We start from the raw sequence: 18,220 nt of genomic DNA on the forward strand, positions 1-18,220 counted from the left end.
TAACGACTATCATAAGTGTCAATATTTGACCTAAATGAATAAATGATTTGATTTTGATTTTGATTTTGAATATAAACTTTCTAGAGATTTAAATTACAACTTGGCTTATTTATGTGAAGAAGATATAATAAGAATTTACGAGTATGCAGATGTCACTGAATAAAATGATTGCCTACATAACTTGTTCCTAGTTTTCTTCGCGGTTGCTAGATCACAACTTTTACTATAATAAAGATTAAATGACAGCGATTCTATAAATTGGTTTAGTTGTGTATTTAAATATGAAGAAAGTATGGGCCATAAAGGTAAGTATCAATATTTACGAGGGAATGAAATAACGCCTAGATACGCGACTTTCTAGTTAACATAATAGATAATGGAACGCATTTATGACAACGATTAAGACGTGGAATATAAGCATGTTTTCTTTAGAAGGTGAATAGAGATCAGTATTATTATAAACAAACTAATAAACACTTACTTTTAACCTGACAGATAATATAAGAGAATCACGCAAATAGTCTAGATTACAAACTTCATTTAAGTAAATGGAAATAATCTTATTATCTTACAGCGAAGTTGCTACGTAAATGCAGAACCGTTTAGTACGAATCGTTTGCTATCAGTTAGTATAGTTTATCTTACTCCACACACGTTTTACAAGAACTCGTGATTCCCAAAACTGCTCCTGCGCATACAATCTTTCATAGAAGCGCACGTAAGTAACACAGACCATTTGTTTATTTACACATACGAACAAAACTAGTTCGAACTGCGAGTTCAATGAAACACATTAACCATTCCCGGTGTTTGTCACGGGAAGTTCTTAAGTTCTTTTTGCTCCGTTTATGGACATCACCATTTCAAAGGGATATAAGTATGTTCTTTCAACTTGCTTTCAGTCGTGTTGATCCTTTATTATTTTTGGAAAGATTATAGACAAGCATTTCTGAGAGGATATTTCCACCTTTTAAGTCCATGTATCATTTGACAGTTCCAAATCTGACGAATATTAATTCTATTATTTATTACGCGTTATTTTAGTACACTTGTCTGATCTATCGATTTCCTTCAGATTGTGCTAGAAAATATGGGATTAGTAAAATAACGCACAAAATAAAAGGTTTCAGCAATCAGATTGCGTTAATCGGTCTATATTAATACACGAACTTGTTGCAAATCAAGCTTAGAACGCATTTATTGTTTTGACGCGTTGTCAGTGCTTCCGATGCGCTCCACTTGCACCGCTCCGGTTTCACACGCATATTTATTTTAATCACCCATTTATCTACGACATTACGCATTATTGTTACAACACTATGCAACTGTGTAATACGTACATAACGCACAATATGTAAAGCTTGGTTCACAATTGTATTATTTCACTGTTGCGTATTCAATTTGTGACGTAAAGTGCGTGGTTACAGTATTTTCTATACTTTGTCGAATGAAAGAAATAGTGACAGTAAAACGCAGTCCTAAATGAGGTGACGACTGGAAGCGATTGGATACGAATTGACTGCCTTAATGTTTTTGAAAGGCAATATATTTTAAGATAAGGTACCGAAGTGAAAAACAGACTTATACCGGAGTCCTATTTAAAATATTTTACTTTGAAAATCTGCATTCAAAATGAGATACACGTAGCGATTACGATAAGGTGTTGTGATACAGATACGGACTTGTGACCCAATATGCTAACGCAAATACGTTTCATCTCGACTTAAGTATACAGATACCCGTTTGAATGCAAAAAGGGACCAGAACAGGGAACGAACGTAATGTGAAAAGTAGATTATATTAACTGTGTACTTAATTACACTTTTATAAATGAATCATTCTTGATCGTACCGGATGTGAACTGTAATCACGTTGGTCCATCTTCCATCAGTTATTCTTGCTACTGTCTACATAGAGCACGTGTGACAATTCCATGAATGTTATGTGTCACGGCCCAGACCTAGCGTGATGCATCACTTTTTATTATTTTTAGATATTTTATGAGAGTTTACTGAATTACTGAATAATTCGCGGATAATAAACAGAAAAGGGGAAAAGAGATCTAAGATAATAAAGGCGGGAACCTCTGAAAAGGGATTCAGAACGTCAAAGGCGTAACACAGCATAATCAAGTTAAAACCCTTTCGTGAATGTAGCTTATTATCTAAAAACTTTAGAAAACGAAAACATTTTATAATTCAGAAATAATCAGACAAATGTATTTTCAGTAAATTCTTTGCCGTGGAAAGAGTAGACGTCACTTAACTTTGTGCCTGAATATAGCAACAAGCAATCAAAAAAAGAAGTAAGGTTGGTGGATAAGTAACTACGAGAGCCTAGGTGAAGAACGGAGTGTCCTGCCAGATTTTCTAATTAGTCAAACCTTCCGAACTGACGCTAAGTTGTCAGTCATAAATTTGACCTAAATGAATAAATGACTTCATTTGTCCAATGTCTGTTCTGTCGCCGACATTAAAATGGCGTATACGAACCATCTGCATACAGCTTATGCATTCAACAGATTACCGCACAACGTTATCTGCGACTGTCGGTGCTATTGGTTAGTTAAAACGGAAAATTGAGCGTAATACCGATTCGGTTGTTAACGCCTTTCTAATTCGGGGAATAACTCGTTTTGAGTTTTAATAATAGGCTGCGGTTTGATGTTAGGTTTCGATTACATTTTCTAGTGTAACCACACTTAAGTATTACGAGGTACTTAACCTTTATAGAAATATGTTGTACTATCACTTTTAACTCTACATTTATAGTATCTTCTGCCAACGTCATTTCAATGTGACGAAACATTTCCATGTGTTAATCTAGATTATAAACTATCTGTGTACCACATTTCATGTAAATCAATCAAGTAGTTTTTGCATGAAAAAGTAACAAACATACATTCATCCATACATAAACTTTCGCGTTTATAATATAAGAAGTAAGCCACAATTTCTATAGAAATGTCCAATTACATAATATCGAGTTAAATCTAGCTCTGCTATCACATCGGTATTGTAATAACAGAGCGGAAATGTTTCTAAAAAACAAAAATACCAATGGATTAGGAAAATGCGAAGTCATCGTAGATTATACTGTCGCACGACTTGGTGATAAGAATCGGTTAGATTAAAGGATAGACGTTTGGTTTTAAAGCCATCCTGAATAAGAATCTTACTTTTATATGAAGCCTGCTTCAAGAATCCTCATATTTATGGGTGAAAAGTGGACCAAAATCTCCTCAATAGATTTTTAGTTTACCGCGAACAGACAGACCAGTAGCGGCGACGACACTTTTTATAAATCGTAGCGATTTTCAATAAATTTCTCACTTTTATCTAAATATATCTTTCAATTAAGGAAATAATACAAATAAATTGTTGTCTAAAAGCCAGATGAATAAGCAGATAAAAAAAGTCTTAGCATCAATAAAAATCAACACAAATACATTTCTAGTACAACCTGTACAGATTGAAAACCAGGCGGTTGCATCAACCGGGAATGAACCTGTACAACTGTCCAATATATTTTGTATATTAAGTCATTTGTTAATCAGTTGTGACAGGCAAGTGACCGCTGGTGTTACGCAAAGCGCAATTGCGTCGGTTCATGTAACTAGTTTACGCGTAGTGATTATCTATAGGAGTGCGTGTATTGTTTTATAGTTCAGTGAGTTTTGTAGTGCGGTGCGTGATGTTCGTATATAGATAATCTGATATTATTAGAAAGTTCTTTAGAACAGTTCTTAAAGGTATGCCCCAACCCGAAGTTGGCCAGCGTGGTTTACTCAAGGCCGAACCCCTCCTTCACTATGGGTGGAGACCCTTGCCCAGCACTGGGGCATAAACAGGTCAATTATTTTTATTTATTAATAAAATAAAATTGATATAAATGACACAAATAAAGCTTGTGAAAATCCCTACTGTATCGATTATAATAAAGTTTATTCGTGAGTATGAGTCACTCAATTTATCAACTGTATTAACAATCTTAGTTGTTAAGGAAATTTTAACATAGCTAAGATAAAAGCCAGCTTACGCGATTGCGATTTTTAAATACGTATTTATCTAACTAATTAAGGAATTTTAAAAAGAAATCTTAAGAACGTTCAAGGGCTTCAACATTCGTAAAACGGAATGGAAGATAAATGAGCATTGAATAAATAACAAACGGATTATTTCACAGAACCGTTAAGAATCAAAAATATTCCAACATAAAGCTTTACACAGAAATGTTTTTAAATGAATTTAGGAATAAGCCAAGTAGTTAGAAAAGCAAGGTAAATGTAATTTCGAGAAAACATTAGCAAGACGTTTTACCAGGTCGAGCGTTATACATAATGTAAATTTAAAACGAAGCGTGTATTTATTCTACGAAACTTCAATGTCAGTATCGAACAACAAATCAACGAAAACGCCGCATAAATTGATTTTGAACAAACAATTGCGTGAAAAGATTCAAAATGTTTGAACAATGAGCGACATCGCGATGGTTGTAGACTTAAAAGGACCAAATACTTTTGTTCAATCACCTGGCCATAGAATTTAGTGAAGAATTTAATACGATTGATATCAATCGAAAACCAATCCAATAATAAAGTTAAAAAACCTCATATTGACAAACAAAAAGACACAAGCGAATCCACTACCTGAAAACTGAACATCCCCAAAATAAATAAAACATTAGGGGCTGACGGTGTATGGCAAATTGATTATTCCACTAGGACATTTCCTACGGGAAATTTATACAAGCAGCTTTTGTTCACAGCGCTCAGTTTGGCTTCAATATTCAACGGGATTCTGTAAAAATCAACTGCAATTCTTGGAACGATGTACGAAGAACAAATTGATTAGAGAGCAAAAACTGGCGTCTAACACTCAAAATGAGAACAAAATTACCAAATACCTTTTACTTAGCGGTACTTAAAGTTCAATGACACTGAGGCTATGCATAATTAATGTATAAATCATAGAAATAATTAAGCTCCGAAACGATGAACTCAATTCCATCGAATAAATAAACTCTTGGAATGAGAATTCAACCAAACACCACTTTATTGTAACTCTGCGTAAATCATTTAGTTGGAAGGGGTGAGTGAACTGAGGGTAGCGCGAAGTTTTTATGGTGTCGGGTTGTTGAAGGACGAGTTGAATACAGTGGCAATCGATCAAGGGTAGACGTAAAACGTTTGAATGTTATCTCCACGCCAAACGATGTAATCTCTCAAGTTTTTGAGTATAAATTTTGACCGAATTTCTTAATTGATGAGTCCACAATATTTTTCAGGGTAATTTATCTAGCTAACTAATACTATTTTAAAACGAATTTACAACTCCTAAGTGTAAGATACTTTCGCAGATAGAAACAGACACGCTTCTGAGCCAGACAACCTTGTGAGACAAAAATTTCTTAGCTTACTTGCTTTGTATTGAGGTCGACAAAATTGAAGATAAAAATTTGTTTTGTGTTCCATTTTACCTGAATTCTTAAGTTAGAATTTATCGTTTTGTTTTTCATGTCAAACGAAGGCGGAATATATTTTTAAAGGTATCGAAGGAACTCGTGATGTCATCGAACGAATCCCTATGCGGGGCTGTGACATCACCTTGCATGCTTACGCAGGTACTACGAAGCTTTCCTGAGCGCATTACACGTCTTCGCCTTATGAATAATACTGTCTAATACGATTAACTGACATCAACACCTTTATTCGGTTTTCAATGCTGGTTAGCTAAGCTTTTACTTAAACCGAAACAGTACAAGTTTTTTCATTATGTTGTTTATACATACATACTTCCGAAATGTTTCCTGTTACGTGAAATCATGGTGATAGTCAATTTTTATGTTGTTTCATTAGTATGGGTAGTTTTGCCGCAATGCGGCGTGTTTCCACGAAGCTGATGGCACGTGAGTAATTTTCCATAGACCATTGGCGATTAGTCGAGATCAATGGCGGTAGTGAGTGGTGTCGGTAATTGGAGAAAATTCACAATAATGACTTTGTATATTTTTCCACGTTTCACGTTATTACGTGATTATGTGGTATTCGAAGTATCGAAATGCTTAGAAGTAATGAAGCTGTGAGATTGTTTCCTTGAAAACTTAAAGGCCGCTTCTCTACAACGGCCTAGAGTCTATATTCCAGGGACTTTGCCCTTGATCTACTTGCCAGTCTAGCTCAGTTTAGCGTAAAGCTCTTAAACGTTATTTTTCTCAAAGCCTCATTAGACGCTTATAGAAATTAATTAAGTTCACGCTATTACCGACCAGTTTTATATTACGTAATCGATTAGATAGAAATGAATTGGTAATTACAACAAAAAAATATATAATTAAGAGTGTCGCTCGGAAAAAACCTCATCAATCATAAAGATTACTAAAAATATAAAACTCATATTAATTAAACGCGAACGCACCTGTCTTTTGCTACGAATTAGCATAAGTACCCATTTATATTCTAATTCAATTCTTGTCTATTTCGAGCGGACGAAAACAAATTAACGTAAAGAAGCTTGTTTTGACGGAACAGTATAAAAAAAAAACGTAAACAGAACCGGCTTACGTCGATTAACATAATAATCCCATGATGTTGAAATACGGTCCAAAAACACGCCTGTCAAAGGTACACACGATGATAACAATGTTGTAAATGAAATACAACGAATTTAAACTTGGCATACAAATGTTATCTCAACGCCTTTCGTTTACGCGCACGACAGAGTATTAACTTGGTCACGAATATGTTAATCTACGTAATCTGTTAGTGCTAAGAATGAATGAGAAACGGTACCTATGTCAACTGCCCGTAGTCGTTCGATTTAGGTTGCTTCGCTTTGTTAACATTATACCTTTTGTCTGGTTAGTTGTCAGCCTTATTATGCTCCCGTCTTGAAGACAGTTTCAGGTCTGCTATGCATTTCTGAATAATTTCTCAACTTTCACACCTGTTGAGTTATAGATTCTCGTTTGAAAACTGTATTTTATTTAATAAAAATATCAAAACAAGGAAAACTTCAAAAATAATTTTAAATGGCAAGTATGTTAATGAGTTCTTGTGAAATTTTAAGTAGATTATAATAAAAAATATCCTAAAACTAGCGTGTCTTCAGTCATAAAAACACCAAACAATAACAACTTAAGTAGATCCGTCAAGATGTTGGAAAACCCGTACATGTAATTTTTATTACAGAAGCTACACTTTAATACTCCGACAAAAACAAGTCTGGCATATTATAAAATAATTAATGTGCGTTTTTCTAACGAACTTCAATTATTTGTTTTTTGTTTCATTAGTACGAAGTTCTCGTTAATCGTAATATAATTTACGCAGTCATTGTAAATCCGTTACGATCCAAGTTTAAACATCTCACAAAAAGAGTAAAATGTATTTTTTGTTTGTAATTCGGCAAAAATCGCAAAATTTATGCACGGTGTGGGTCGGTATGGCGCGATTCTATTTTTAGCAGTGACAAGTCGTTTACACTTTTTATCACCAAACACATGATGTTGAGCGAAGGAGTGAACCGGTTGGGCAGCCTTTTGTAAATATTACATTATGGCATCTATTTATTTTGCCCAAGTAAGGCCTGCAATAAAACCGCAATATTGATAATATTACTTGACAATATAATCAGATTGAAACCACACCGTAATTATGGTTGAGTTCAATTACTGCGTTTAAATTGAATTGGTCTTAAAGGTTGCGAATAACCTTGCATACCCTTTCCTGATCCAGACTTGAGAGTTGAGTTTTGGAAAGACGCAACCGCTGTCAAATATTACAATAATCCTTAACTAATAATGCGAAAGTTAGTTTGTTCATTAGTTCCGCTTTCACAGGCTACCAACTTTCGTGAGATTTTGCAAACATAGCCTTTATTATGGAAACATTTTTATCGACCACGTGCGTTGAGCAGCTCGTTCTGTCCAGTTCAACACATTTCTAAATTTCGTCCATTCAACTCTTAATTTGAATCGTGTTTGCACACGTGATAGTCATTATGCAAATCTTGTCGACTAGCAAATAATATGAAAAAAGTAAACTGCTTACTGGAATAATATTGGCGATGCATAAGAAGTTTTACAAAACGACAATGTAAATGTTTTAACGCGGTAAATACTTGTTATACATCCTTCCTGGTTTATCAGTAGTTCAATGTCTTGAACTTCATATTAAATGACATCATGTAGGTATATGTATAATGACTTAGTATATGATTCACAGCTATCCCTATAGGAATGTTTTATAGGATTATGGAAACTACACAGAGAGTAGGTAAACACATCATAATAAATTATTCCATTCATTTGAAGATACCGACACCTCGGTGTATCTTACTGGTGACGTCACTTGCATAGTCTAAACTTGTATTCGCAGTAGCAAATATTTATTTTATTGACTATAATATTTATATTCTTAATTATATTCTGCCTAAAATGAGCGGAAAACTAGAAACCGTGCGCCAAAATGCTGAATTTAAATGATGTTATTGAATTTCCCGTCCAAACATTCAACTATAAATATCATTATAAGTTGGTCTTATAAGTTGTTATACAGATAATATGGTAATATAGTAAACAATGTATAAATCATATTTATTTATAAGCTGAAAGATCGAAGGTCGACAGACGTAGGTGTAGATTATGTAGAATGTTGGTGTCACATGATTATTTCGCTGACACGATCAACGATACCAGTTAAGCATTCGATGTCTGTAATAAATCACCTAGTTGTCCTGATTTTACAAATTGTAGAGTTCCGTGGCACTTGTACACCTTGATCTCTCATAATTGAGATTTAGTAACAAAATAAAAGTTGTATTTGAACATTGCAGAAATGTTTTCCACTGATCCAATGAATTGTATAAGACATTTTTTATTAGTTACTTTTAATAAATATGACTAATTTTATCTATTTTTCTAACAAATCACACATTACATGTTACTAGAACCCACTGGAACCCTTAAAATCTTAATATTTACGATATCACATAAAAATATTTTTCTGATATATTTTTATGGACAATCTCGTTAATTCTTCGTCAGCTAGTTAAACAAACTTTATAGGTGGCCTGTAGTACTAAATTAAAAAAATATAATGTTATTACAACCAAAACATGATTTTTAAATAAATAATATATTTAATTGTGTAGTAAACAATTGTAATTTATTAGTACACGTAGGTGTTCTCTAAGCCAAGATTGTGGCAGTCTTGTCACAATTCAATAAGCTTACGCATTACTCAAGTCGAACAGATCGAATACAGATTTATCAGCATCATTATTTATTGCGAAAATTAATAGCATAAATTGCAAAACAGTACCATATATCGGTCACTTCTGTCGTTATCGAAAACAATGAAGTATTCCTCGTTCAGCACATTTTTTTTGAGCACTTATAATTTCAGTACACACATCTCCCTCAAACCACAGACGGCATAAGGACCTTACTTGAGTGAATGCTGAGTTTTTATTTTCATTAATATTACCACCATTTTATATCAACCTAGCTCGCAAGTGCCGAAATAAACTCGGTCAAAGATGACTATTTATCGGTTCATGAACCTTCAGGACTTCCGAAATTACGAGGACGCCCCAGATAACTTTTATTACAGCGCATTGGAGTAAAATCGGAGCGGATCTACGATATTCTGTACAGTTTGATCTCAATGTATAAGCACTGTATAGAAATAGATTTATGGTTGATTTATTTATTATTCAGAAAGATGTGCAAACATTTGCTTCATACTTCTGTTTGTATCCAAAGTTAATTACCTATATAAATTAGCGTACCTAACAACTGTGTGTGAATCCTATATGATCCCGGAATTCCCCAGGTATTTGTCAAGCCGGGACTTTAGACATTATAAACCATACAATGATAACTGTTGAAGCTGTTTATTTAACCCAATGATTGACTGGTAGAGAACGCCTTGATGCATTAAGTCCGCCTATGTACCACTAAAGTACATGAAGTTTTAATAAATAAATAACTCAGCACTGCCACGTGCATTTGACTGCCGCCGTTTTACTCATTTAAAGCATGAATATGATTCTCTAAAGGTCCCTGACCAAATTGTATTTTCGCATTAGGTTTCTAATGCCATACACAGACTACAATGGTAATGATAACTTAATTGCCATGGCTATCTACCAGATAACTGAACAAAGGTGGAACTTATCTTATCCTATTCCGTATGTGTATCAGTACCTAGTGATAAGTTTATTTATACATGTCTGACCTTTGCAAGAAACTTCTAGAAAACCTTGTTCAATTTGTCTGTTGAGAATTACACAATATAGCAATGAGGTTTTTTTATTCTCATTTGGAAATTCCGGAGTCTGTGTATTTAATCTATTACTAAAAATATTTCTATCTGTAATATAAAAAAACCTACTGTAATCTTCCTTAGGACATTTAAAAGACGGCATTGTAGATCTTGATAGGAAAGGGTTGACCTAAATCTGAAAGGCCTTTTGCTCCCAGAGTTAATAAATGTGCCATCCCAACTTAGATTAAAATTCTCAAAGGGCCTTTAGGATATTACTATCAGATACTATTCTATGTTTGTAGAAGTAGCTAAGCGCTGTAATATTATTTTGTTCTAGTTTTTGACAGAGTTGGAGTCTCCAACAAAGTCAGTTTTAGTTGTTACGAGGTTGTTTTTTGTTATATTAATCCCAACTAAATGTCGTGTCCTAAATGCGATTGAAAATTAAAGGTTAGGATACCTTACTTGTTAATTTAATTGACATTTCAATGGAATTACACAAACCGTGGTATGCTCAATGCATTAACCACGTAAAATAAAAAAGGTATAAGTATACCAGTTTATAATAGTAAAAAAAATGAATGAATCGAATCAACGATATTTGAAATCGATTCTCGAGAATTTATTAGAATATTTAGTAAATGTATGTCACCATTAATCTATATTATATTTGTGAAACGATTAAATAACATATTATAACATCTATTACGATTATGTGTTAATCGTCAAGTATTAAGTGCTAAGTCATATATATCTAGGTAGCTTTAGGTTATCTTGCAGTATACCATGTGTGATTACAAATTACCGTATATAATTAATTATAGTTATGTAACGTTTTTATTATCATACCAAGGTAACCTTGGGTAATTAAAAACGTCATTTTTAAAGTAAATAAAGTTGTTTTGTTGTTTTTCTTCCATTTACCTACTCTATAGTTTGTTTTTTTTAATTCCTGGATGTATTCATCGTTGATTAGCTAATATGAATTCTAAATATAGGTAACTGTTTTGTATAATATGACCAATATTACAACATTTTCCACAAATAAACGAAAACAATGCAAATATTAATTACGTTTTCATTATGTGATAAACAATTGACAAAATTCCTGCGTTACTAAGGTCGTTTGAACAATCAAACACTAAATATTTTAATTAATATGTAACTGAAAAGTTTCGCCAAAGCGCCTCTATTAAATTGAAGTAAATGGGAGTCTCAGTTCCTAGCAGAAATATAAAATACATACGTTAAACATTTTAGCCTACTACTGCCATCTGTGAACGTTTTTATTAAACAGTTATAAATTGTGTTGAACGCCATCTAGTGTAATAAGCTTGAACTACTTGATATACGATATTCAACATCTCGTGCTGCTAGTTTTACACTGCAATGATGAAACACGAAGTGTTACACGGCCAAACTAGTAGATGGCGCTGCACTCAATAAATGCTAGCACCAACAACACGCTGTTTCATGAAAGGATAGTATTCGACTTTGAATGCTCACTATGTAAAATATATATTTTTATGTATTTATGAACACTATCAACGTGGAAGAAGCTAAAGCTAATAAAAATCAAATACATAACATTATCCTCGATTTTTCCATGTTTTCTACAGCCAAGGTGTTTAGAACATCCTGAAAAATTCGTATTTATTGGGCATCTCATACATACATTTGTTTAATTCAGACAATACTAGGAAATAAAATGTAATTATAATTTTGGAAATATTCTAAGAGAACAAACTGTTTGGTTCTATTATGTTAAACTTGAAAAGTTATGAAATAAGTATATTAACAAATATAAACTGTTAAATAAGTAAGATTTCTGAACTATATTTATAAAAACATTCAGTATTAATATGAAATCAAAAGAAAAATGACCAAAAAGATAGCCGCCCGAACAGGGACTTGAACCCTGGACCCTTGGATTAAAAGTCCAATGCTCTACCGACTGAGCTATCCGGGCTCTTGTCAGCAGAGGCGTAAAATGTGTTTAGTTCCAATTCACAACTACGTCAGCTAACAAACTCGTGTAAAAGAACAAAACATTTTTCAGATTTATACAACTGTTATATAAAATGAGTTACAAAAAATCGACGCAATGCTACCTTATTCTGTTGTCAGTTATGGAAACCTACATAGATTTGAAATATAAAAAAATATTACATTATTAAGTTTATATAATATCATGAATTTATTGTAAAATAAAAACATTCTTCTAATCTGACGCTCTACTCCCTACTCAGCCTAGTCAACCGAGAATATATCTGACGCCTAGGTAACACGAGTTCGTATCTAATACCGCTACTGGACACTAGATGGCGTTATGTGCAACTAACTTCATTCGAAGTGAACGTTCAATAAAACGGAATTATTGTGTTCGTCTAGTTCTGCAGATATTGTTTGTGTTATAATATCAAAAAGTCGTGGTTATTAGTAAAAAAAAGAGTGAAGAAAAATGATTTTGTAAGTAAATATAAGATGAACGCGTGAAAGTAAGATTAATAAACAAATCAAAAAAACAAATTGTGGTAGCCTTGCCAACAAACCATGTAGGACTTCAAACCCTGAGGACGATCTGCTCACGGTGGCTTCCTTGGCGGGGCACAGGATAACGAGATAGCACTAGAAAGCCTAGAAATCGTAACGCCATCCATGATTTTTTCATCGCAAAAAGGCCAACGAACCCAGTCGAGCGCTTGCAATAACCAGGTGTTGCATTGTCGGTGTTGAAAAATTTTTACAAAAACAAAGGTCGATCTATTGAATGGCGTTATGACACAAACAACAGCGAATATTTTCGCTATGTACAAACCCTAATTTGTTGGAAACAAAATGATTATAGTTGCATTCAAAAGTAACACATACGTCTCTTCCTCAGAAATGCTAATATTATTGAATAATTCATATAGTTTTAAAAACGGTTATTTTATAAAATTTACGAAGAGACGGAGGTTTTACTTTTTTGTTAAGTTTTTTCTATAAATTATTATCACAAAACTATAAACTACACAAAACGCTCACCGTAAAAAATCCTATTAAAACCGATTCCGTGAATCATTAACGCGTCGAACCCGCAGTTTCCTAAAACCATCAATAGCAACTGGTTTGCGGACGTTTACGATTAATACTAATAAAATTTACAATTTAGCGAAACGTGTAGTATTATTTCGTACGTTACAAAGATTTGCAATACGACGTCTAGTCACGTACGTACAGGGTAAATGTTTCCTAGTAAAGTCTCTTTACCTGACCGAACGGTCATTGTAAACCTTTGTAAGCCAGTATTCCTACCTCCAATATTTGTCAGTCTTTTGTATAACGTTCTCGAATCATGACAAATTGCTTTTTGTTATCTAAAATGTATACCTAAATAAATGGGAGTACATAACGAACAAAACATTTTTATTCAATCTCAGAATAAGAGCCGACCTTAGAGGCGACTGTATGGACTCTCTCATATATTAATAATAAGGAGGCTCTGAACTTTTCCGAATAACAGAGGCCTTTTATGTGCTTAATATTTATCGTTGGCGGAGTTTAGAACTTTTTCTCATACAAGCTCTTACAATGCCAGATAGTCCATGAAATTTTGATTTTATCTGCACTGAATGTCAGAGTGAGTCACGGCTGACAAAAAAATAAGAGCGCTCACAAAAAATGTAACACATTTACCCAATTGTAGACAGGAAAGAGACCTTAATAGGAACGGTAACGTTATCCGAATTCGATTGACACAAAAAGCGCCTTGAGAAGTGACGAATCGCATCAAATCATTATGACATCATCATCATTATTTAGAGTAATTGAACTCCAAAAGAAATCAGTCACCTTTTAGACGATATTTGAGATTGAAATAGATCTGTAGACTGATTATTCGCTTTGGCAGACGGATAGAATATCCAAATGGACAAAAAGTTTGCATCTAACATTACATTGGATCCTGACTCTTTTAGAATACAATCAACTTGAATAAAAAAAATATATAATTAATTAATCAATTAACCTCTTTTCCTTTCTACGTCGGTTTTAATATTGAATGATAATAGTGTCAATGTTTTGTGCGATACGTCAGCGGGCGTCATTTATCAACGGATGACTCACGGTCTCGGTGTTCGGCGTAGACTGTCATAGTACCTGTAACAAACGGAAAGTTGGTCAGTTGTGATTAGTGCGTTTTAGCGGGCCGTAGACGAGTGCCGGCAATCGGCATAAGATGTGCTGAGTGCCGACGTAATGTAATGCTGAAAGGAAACGTACAATCTAGAGAACGCCTCCGAGTTCGCGTGGATGGATATTTATTTGTTCGTTTAGACATAATAGACCGTGTTAAAATATGACAGAATATGTTCAGTACAAAGAGCATAAAATTATTGAACCAATCTACATTTTGGTTCAAAATGTCATTCAAACAGTGGTTTGCGTAGGCACTTCGTAATATACGTAAGTAAGTTTACTTAGTTGGCCACGTTTACCAATCAACTCTTCAACTCGAGCTACTTACAATATGACAAAGGACTTTCTACTTAAAACTCTTGAAATTTACTCGCATATTTTTGTTCGCAGACAAGCTTAGGCTCTAACACGCGCCAGATAACGCATAATGGCGAGCAATGTTGCCATAATATAAATAAACGAGCGTAGTTTGCACAAAATATCAATAATGATATTGGACGGGCATTCGACAAACCGGATATTAAATTAAATGTGGTATTCACGCGTTAGTACGTGACCGTTTTAAGTAAATAGTCAATTAACACTAACCGAGCTGACCGATCTATAAATAAAGTTGGTATTTCTCTGAGAAATCGGAACCGATTCCCTTGCAGTTAAACTTAAATGAAAATTAGTTCTGAAGGGCCATAGAAAATAACGAAACAGTGTGGAAATTAATACAAGATGTAATTTACGATAATCTATTACCTAATTTCTACACAAGTTATTGATTATTCAAATGCCTTTAACCTTATAGGTAAAACTGTACCTACAAGTTAATTTGAGTGTCTTGCCAGAAACTACCTACAAACAACACAACAACTCAACATACCTAAATAAAAGTATAGCAAAAGCGCCTTTGAAATTTCTAGTACCTACATACTATGCAGATCAAGATCAATATTGTCATCAAGTCATTTCGTTTATCAGGCGGATTTCACTCTTTTACGTATTAAGTGGGATAAATCATATCACTTCACAAAAGAATCGGCTCCTCTATACGATATGAATGAACCTCATAATCGGTTATCCGACGGTATCAGTTCTGATTCGATCGTGATAACGTACAAGGAAGATACGCTTGTACACTATCAAAAGCATATCATAAACATATCGCTTACAGATATAAAAGTATGGGGGAATAACATTACTAGATGACTTTTTATTCTTTTTAGTAAGAGAATATGGAATTAACAGATGCCAGTTAACTCCAAATTCTGCAAAGCCGATGGACAAACTTTACAGCGACCTCAAAGGATTAAACTGACCAAAAAAAAAAGATTATATGATAAATGTTATTTATTTAAGTTAAACCCTTAAACCTTGTTAGAAACAAAATTTTGTGTTTTTTACATTTAGCCAAGTGCGATGATTCTTGTAGCTATTAAGATTGGATAAATTAAAGGAAATCAACAATTGTTTTCTCTTTATTCTTAGAATATGTATAAGCGCTTGTGTAGTCAGGTATTTAGTGGTCTTAGATGACATAGCTCGTTTCCACGCCTGTGGATACTTATTCTGTTAAATAGGTAAAATTATATAGCTTGTTAATAATGCTGCTAAGCATTGTCTCCACAAATTGTTCTGCTTAATCTACATTTATGCATCTCGTCATGCATGCTCACCAGATGTAAAATCTACACACTTGTCTGAACACAATCAATTAGAGCCTTGTGTATCTTTCTACTTTTCAAAGTAATCAAAATAATGCAAATACCTATATTAAAGACTCTCTACGGATTTATTATAAGTATAGATGACAAGATGTATGGATGTGAATCGAGGAACGGAAGTTTGTAGGGATCGTAGCAAGTGGCATTCTATGGTCTCTGCCTACCCCAACGGTAAAAAAGGGTAATTTTATGTATGTATGTTCCAGTATGGACGCAAGGCCTAAACAATCTAAACATTCCTTTGTGCAGAAGGAGACCCATGTCCAGCAGTGGGACAGTAAGAGGTATAAAATATGTCCAAAGATATTGACCTTTCCTTATCTTTTATTGATTTAAAAAATACGCTATTGCAACCCCCTAGAGCTTATTAAACTGAAAGCTCTTCGAGTGTTTGCACGGACACAATGTCGGACGCATTGTTCGTTCAAAAGCTTACAGTTGGTAGAGTCGGCTTTATTTTTTATAGTTGTGTGATAAGAGTACTTTCCAGTTCTCTTTATTGAAAAAAATAACGTACTAGAGGAAATCTTAGATCCGTATTAAAAGACTAGCATTCATTTGGAAACACGGTTTTAAAAACCTAATAACCATTACAAAAAGGATCTTAAAACCATGTTTCCAAGTAAATACCAGTCTATTAAAAAGGACCTTTGAAACTTGAACTTTGTAACATTAGTGAACAAGCATAATAATTCCACTTATTAATGAAACATTTATTATGATATTCTGTTGCCAAATTCGAGCCTGACTGCCCTTGAGCCTCATATCTAGATCAAGGGTAAACATGAAAAGGGAGACGTGTCCCCGTTTAATATGAGACCTATATCCCTATTAAATAGGACACCTACGTTCTACTTTTCATCGAACGGATGAAAAAAACAGTTTATAGCATCAAACTCCATTACTAAAGTCAACAGAGACAATTAAACAGAAACGAACCATCAAATCGACATTCGATGTGCGATGGAAACTGAATTGAAAACATCGAAAAGGTCCCCAATATAAATTGGATACCGACCGCTATATTACAGGCAATGCAGCTGCCATATGCCTCTGCAATTTTAAATATACAATATTGAGCTGCACTGCAAAAAGTAATCGCTAGTTAATTTAATAAATAATGGAAAAGTATTCTTGTTGTTCGCAGAAAAGTAATGTTCTGGATTCACGCAACAATTACTGTGGTACGGTTGATATAGTATATTGTATAAAGTTTTCAAATTATATTAAGTTATCTATAAGAAATACACAGCTGGTATTGCCGCAGGGGATTATAAGTAATACGCATAAGACTATTAAGCGTTTTCTGCTGCAGGTAGCAGAAAGTTACACATTTAAATACCGAGATATTTTACTTCCTTTCTTAGTAAACGTTTTATATAAATTTTGCCTCATGTGTGAGTTGTCTGAATTAAGTATGGCTATTGGTTACTATAACGAACGAGACTTAAATTTTGAAACTAAATATGTTTAAAGCGACAATCCATCTATTGATTGACCGCGACAAAGGTACTGATCGTTTCCTAACGGTCTAGGAGCGTCTCGCTTATTGAAAGTATTGTATGGTAGATAATAGTAGGCATTATGGCAGTACCTTCCATACACGAAGCTATGAGACATTAATAGGTTTATATGGGTCGTTTACAAACTGAATTACTAGTCCACAAACTATCTACAAAATGGCTCCGGTAATCAGCGAAGTTAGGCTGTATTAATAGCGAAAAGTACAATTTTGCGAGTTGATAAACCGGCTAATTACATTGCCCTATTTTTACTGGACAACTAATATATTTTGTAAATGATGATCATAGCAACCCAAGTATGTACTTAGACTAAAAATAAATATGTTTCTACCACAACAATGTGTGGAAAGTAATTTATATTGTGATATTCCTATCAGAGAGGAAGGAAACATTAAATAAATACGATTTCATAATTACATAATTTAATATGTAGGTTGTAATTTCCCAAGGGTTAGAAAGATGCTTATCAATATTATGTACCACAATTTCTCTCGCGTTTGAGTAGGTATTGAAAAATTAATAAGTATTTCTTAGGA

The 18,220-nt window shown here is 33.8% G+C and overlaps 1 protein-coding gene and 1 non-coding gene across 4 annotated transcripts in view; both read right to left on the reverse strand.

Moving 5' to 3' along the window:
* The window catches only part of LOC142987884 (uncharacterized), a 142,786-nt gene that overhangs the window by 91,643 nt on the left and 32,923 nt on the right, over positions 1-18,220 (reverse strand). Inside the window, exon 2 of one of the 3 annotated variants that reach the window (XM_076136848.1) lies at positions 14,378-14,410. The exons of the other annotated variants lie outside the window; for them this stretch is intronic. Within the exon in view, the coding sequence (XP_075992963.1) occupies positions 14,378-14,410 (33 nt within the window). The remainder of the gene's footprint in view (positions 1-14,377; positions 14,411-18,220) is intronic. 3 annotated transcript variants of the gene reach the window in all.
* TRNAK-UUU (transfer RNA lysine (anticodon UUU)) lies at positions 12,167-12,239 on the reverse strand. The gene has a single exon. It is a non-coding gene; the product is annotated as a tRNA-Lys (tRNA).

The sequence above is a fragment of the Anticarsia gemmatalis genome, chromosome 1 (genome assembly GCF_050436995.1).
Source record: "Anticarsia gemmatalis isolate Benzon Research Colony breed Stoneville strain chromosome 1, ilAntGemm2 primary, whole genome shotgun sequence".
Classification (NCBI taxonomy): domain Eukaryota; kingdom Metazoa; phylum Arthropoda; class Insecta; order Lepidoptera; family Erebidae; genus Anticarsia; species Anticarsia gemmatalis.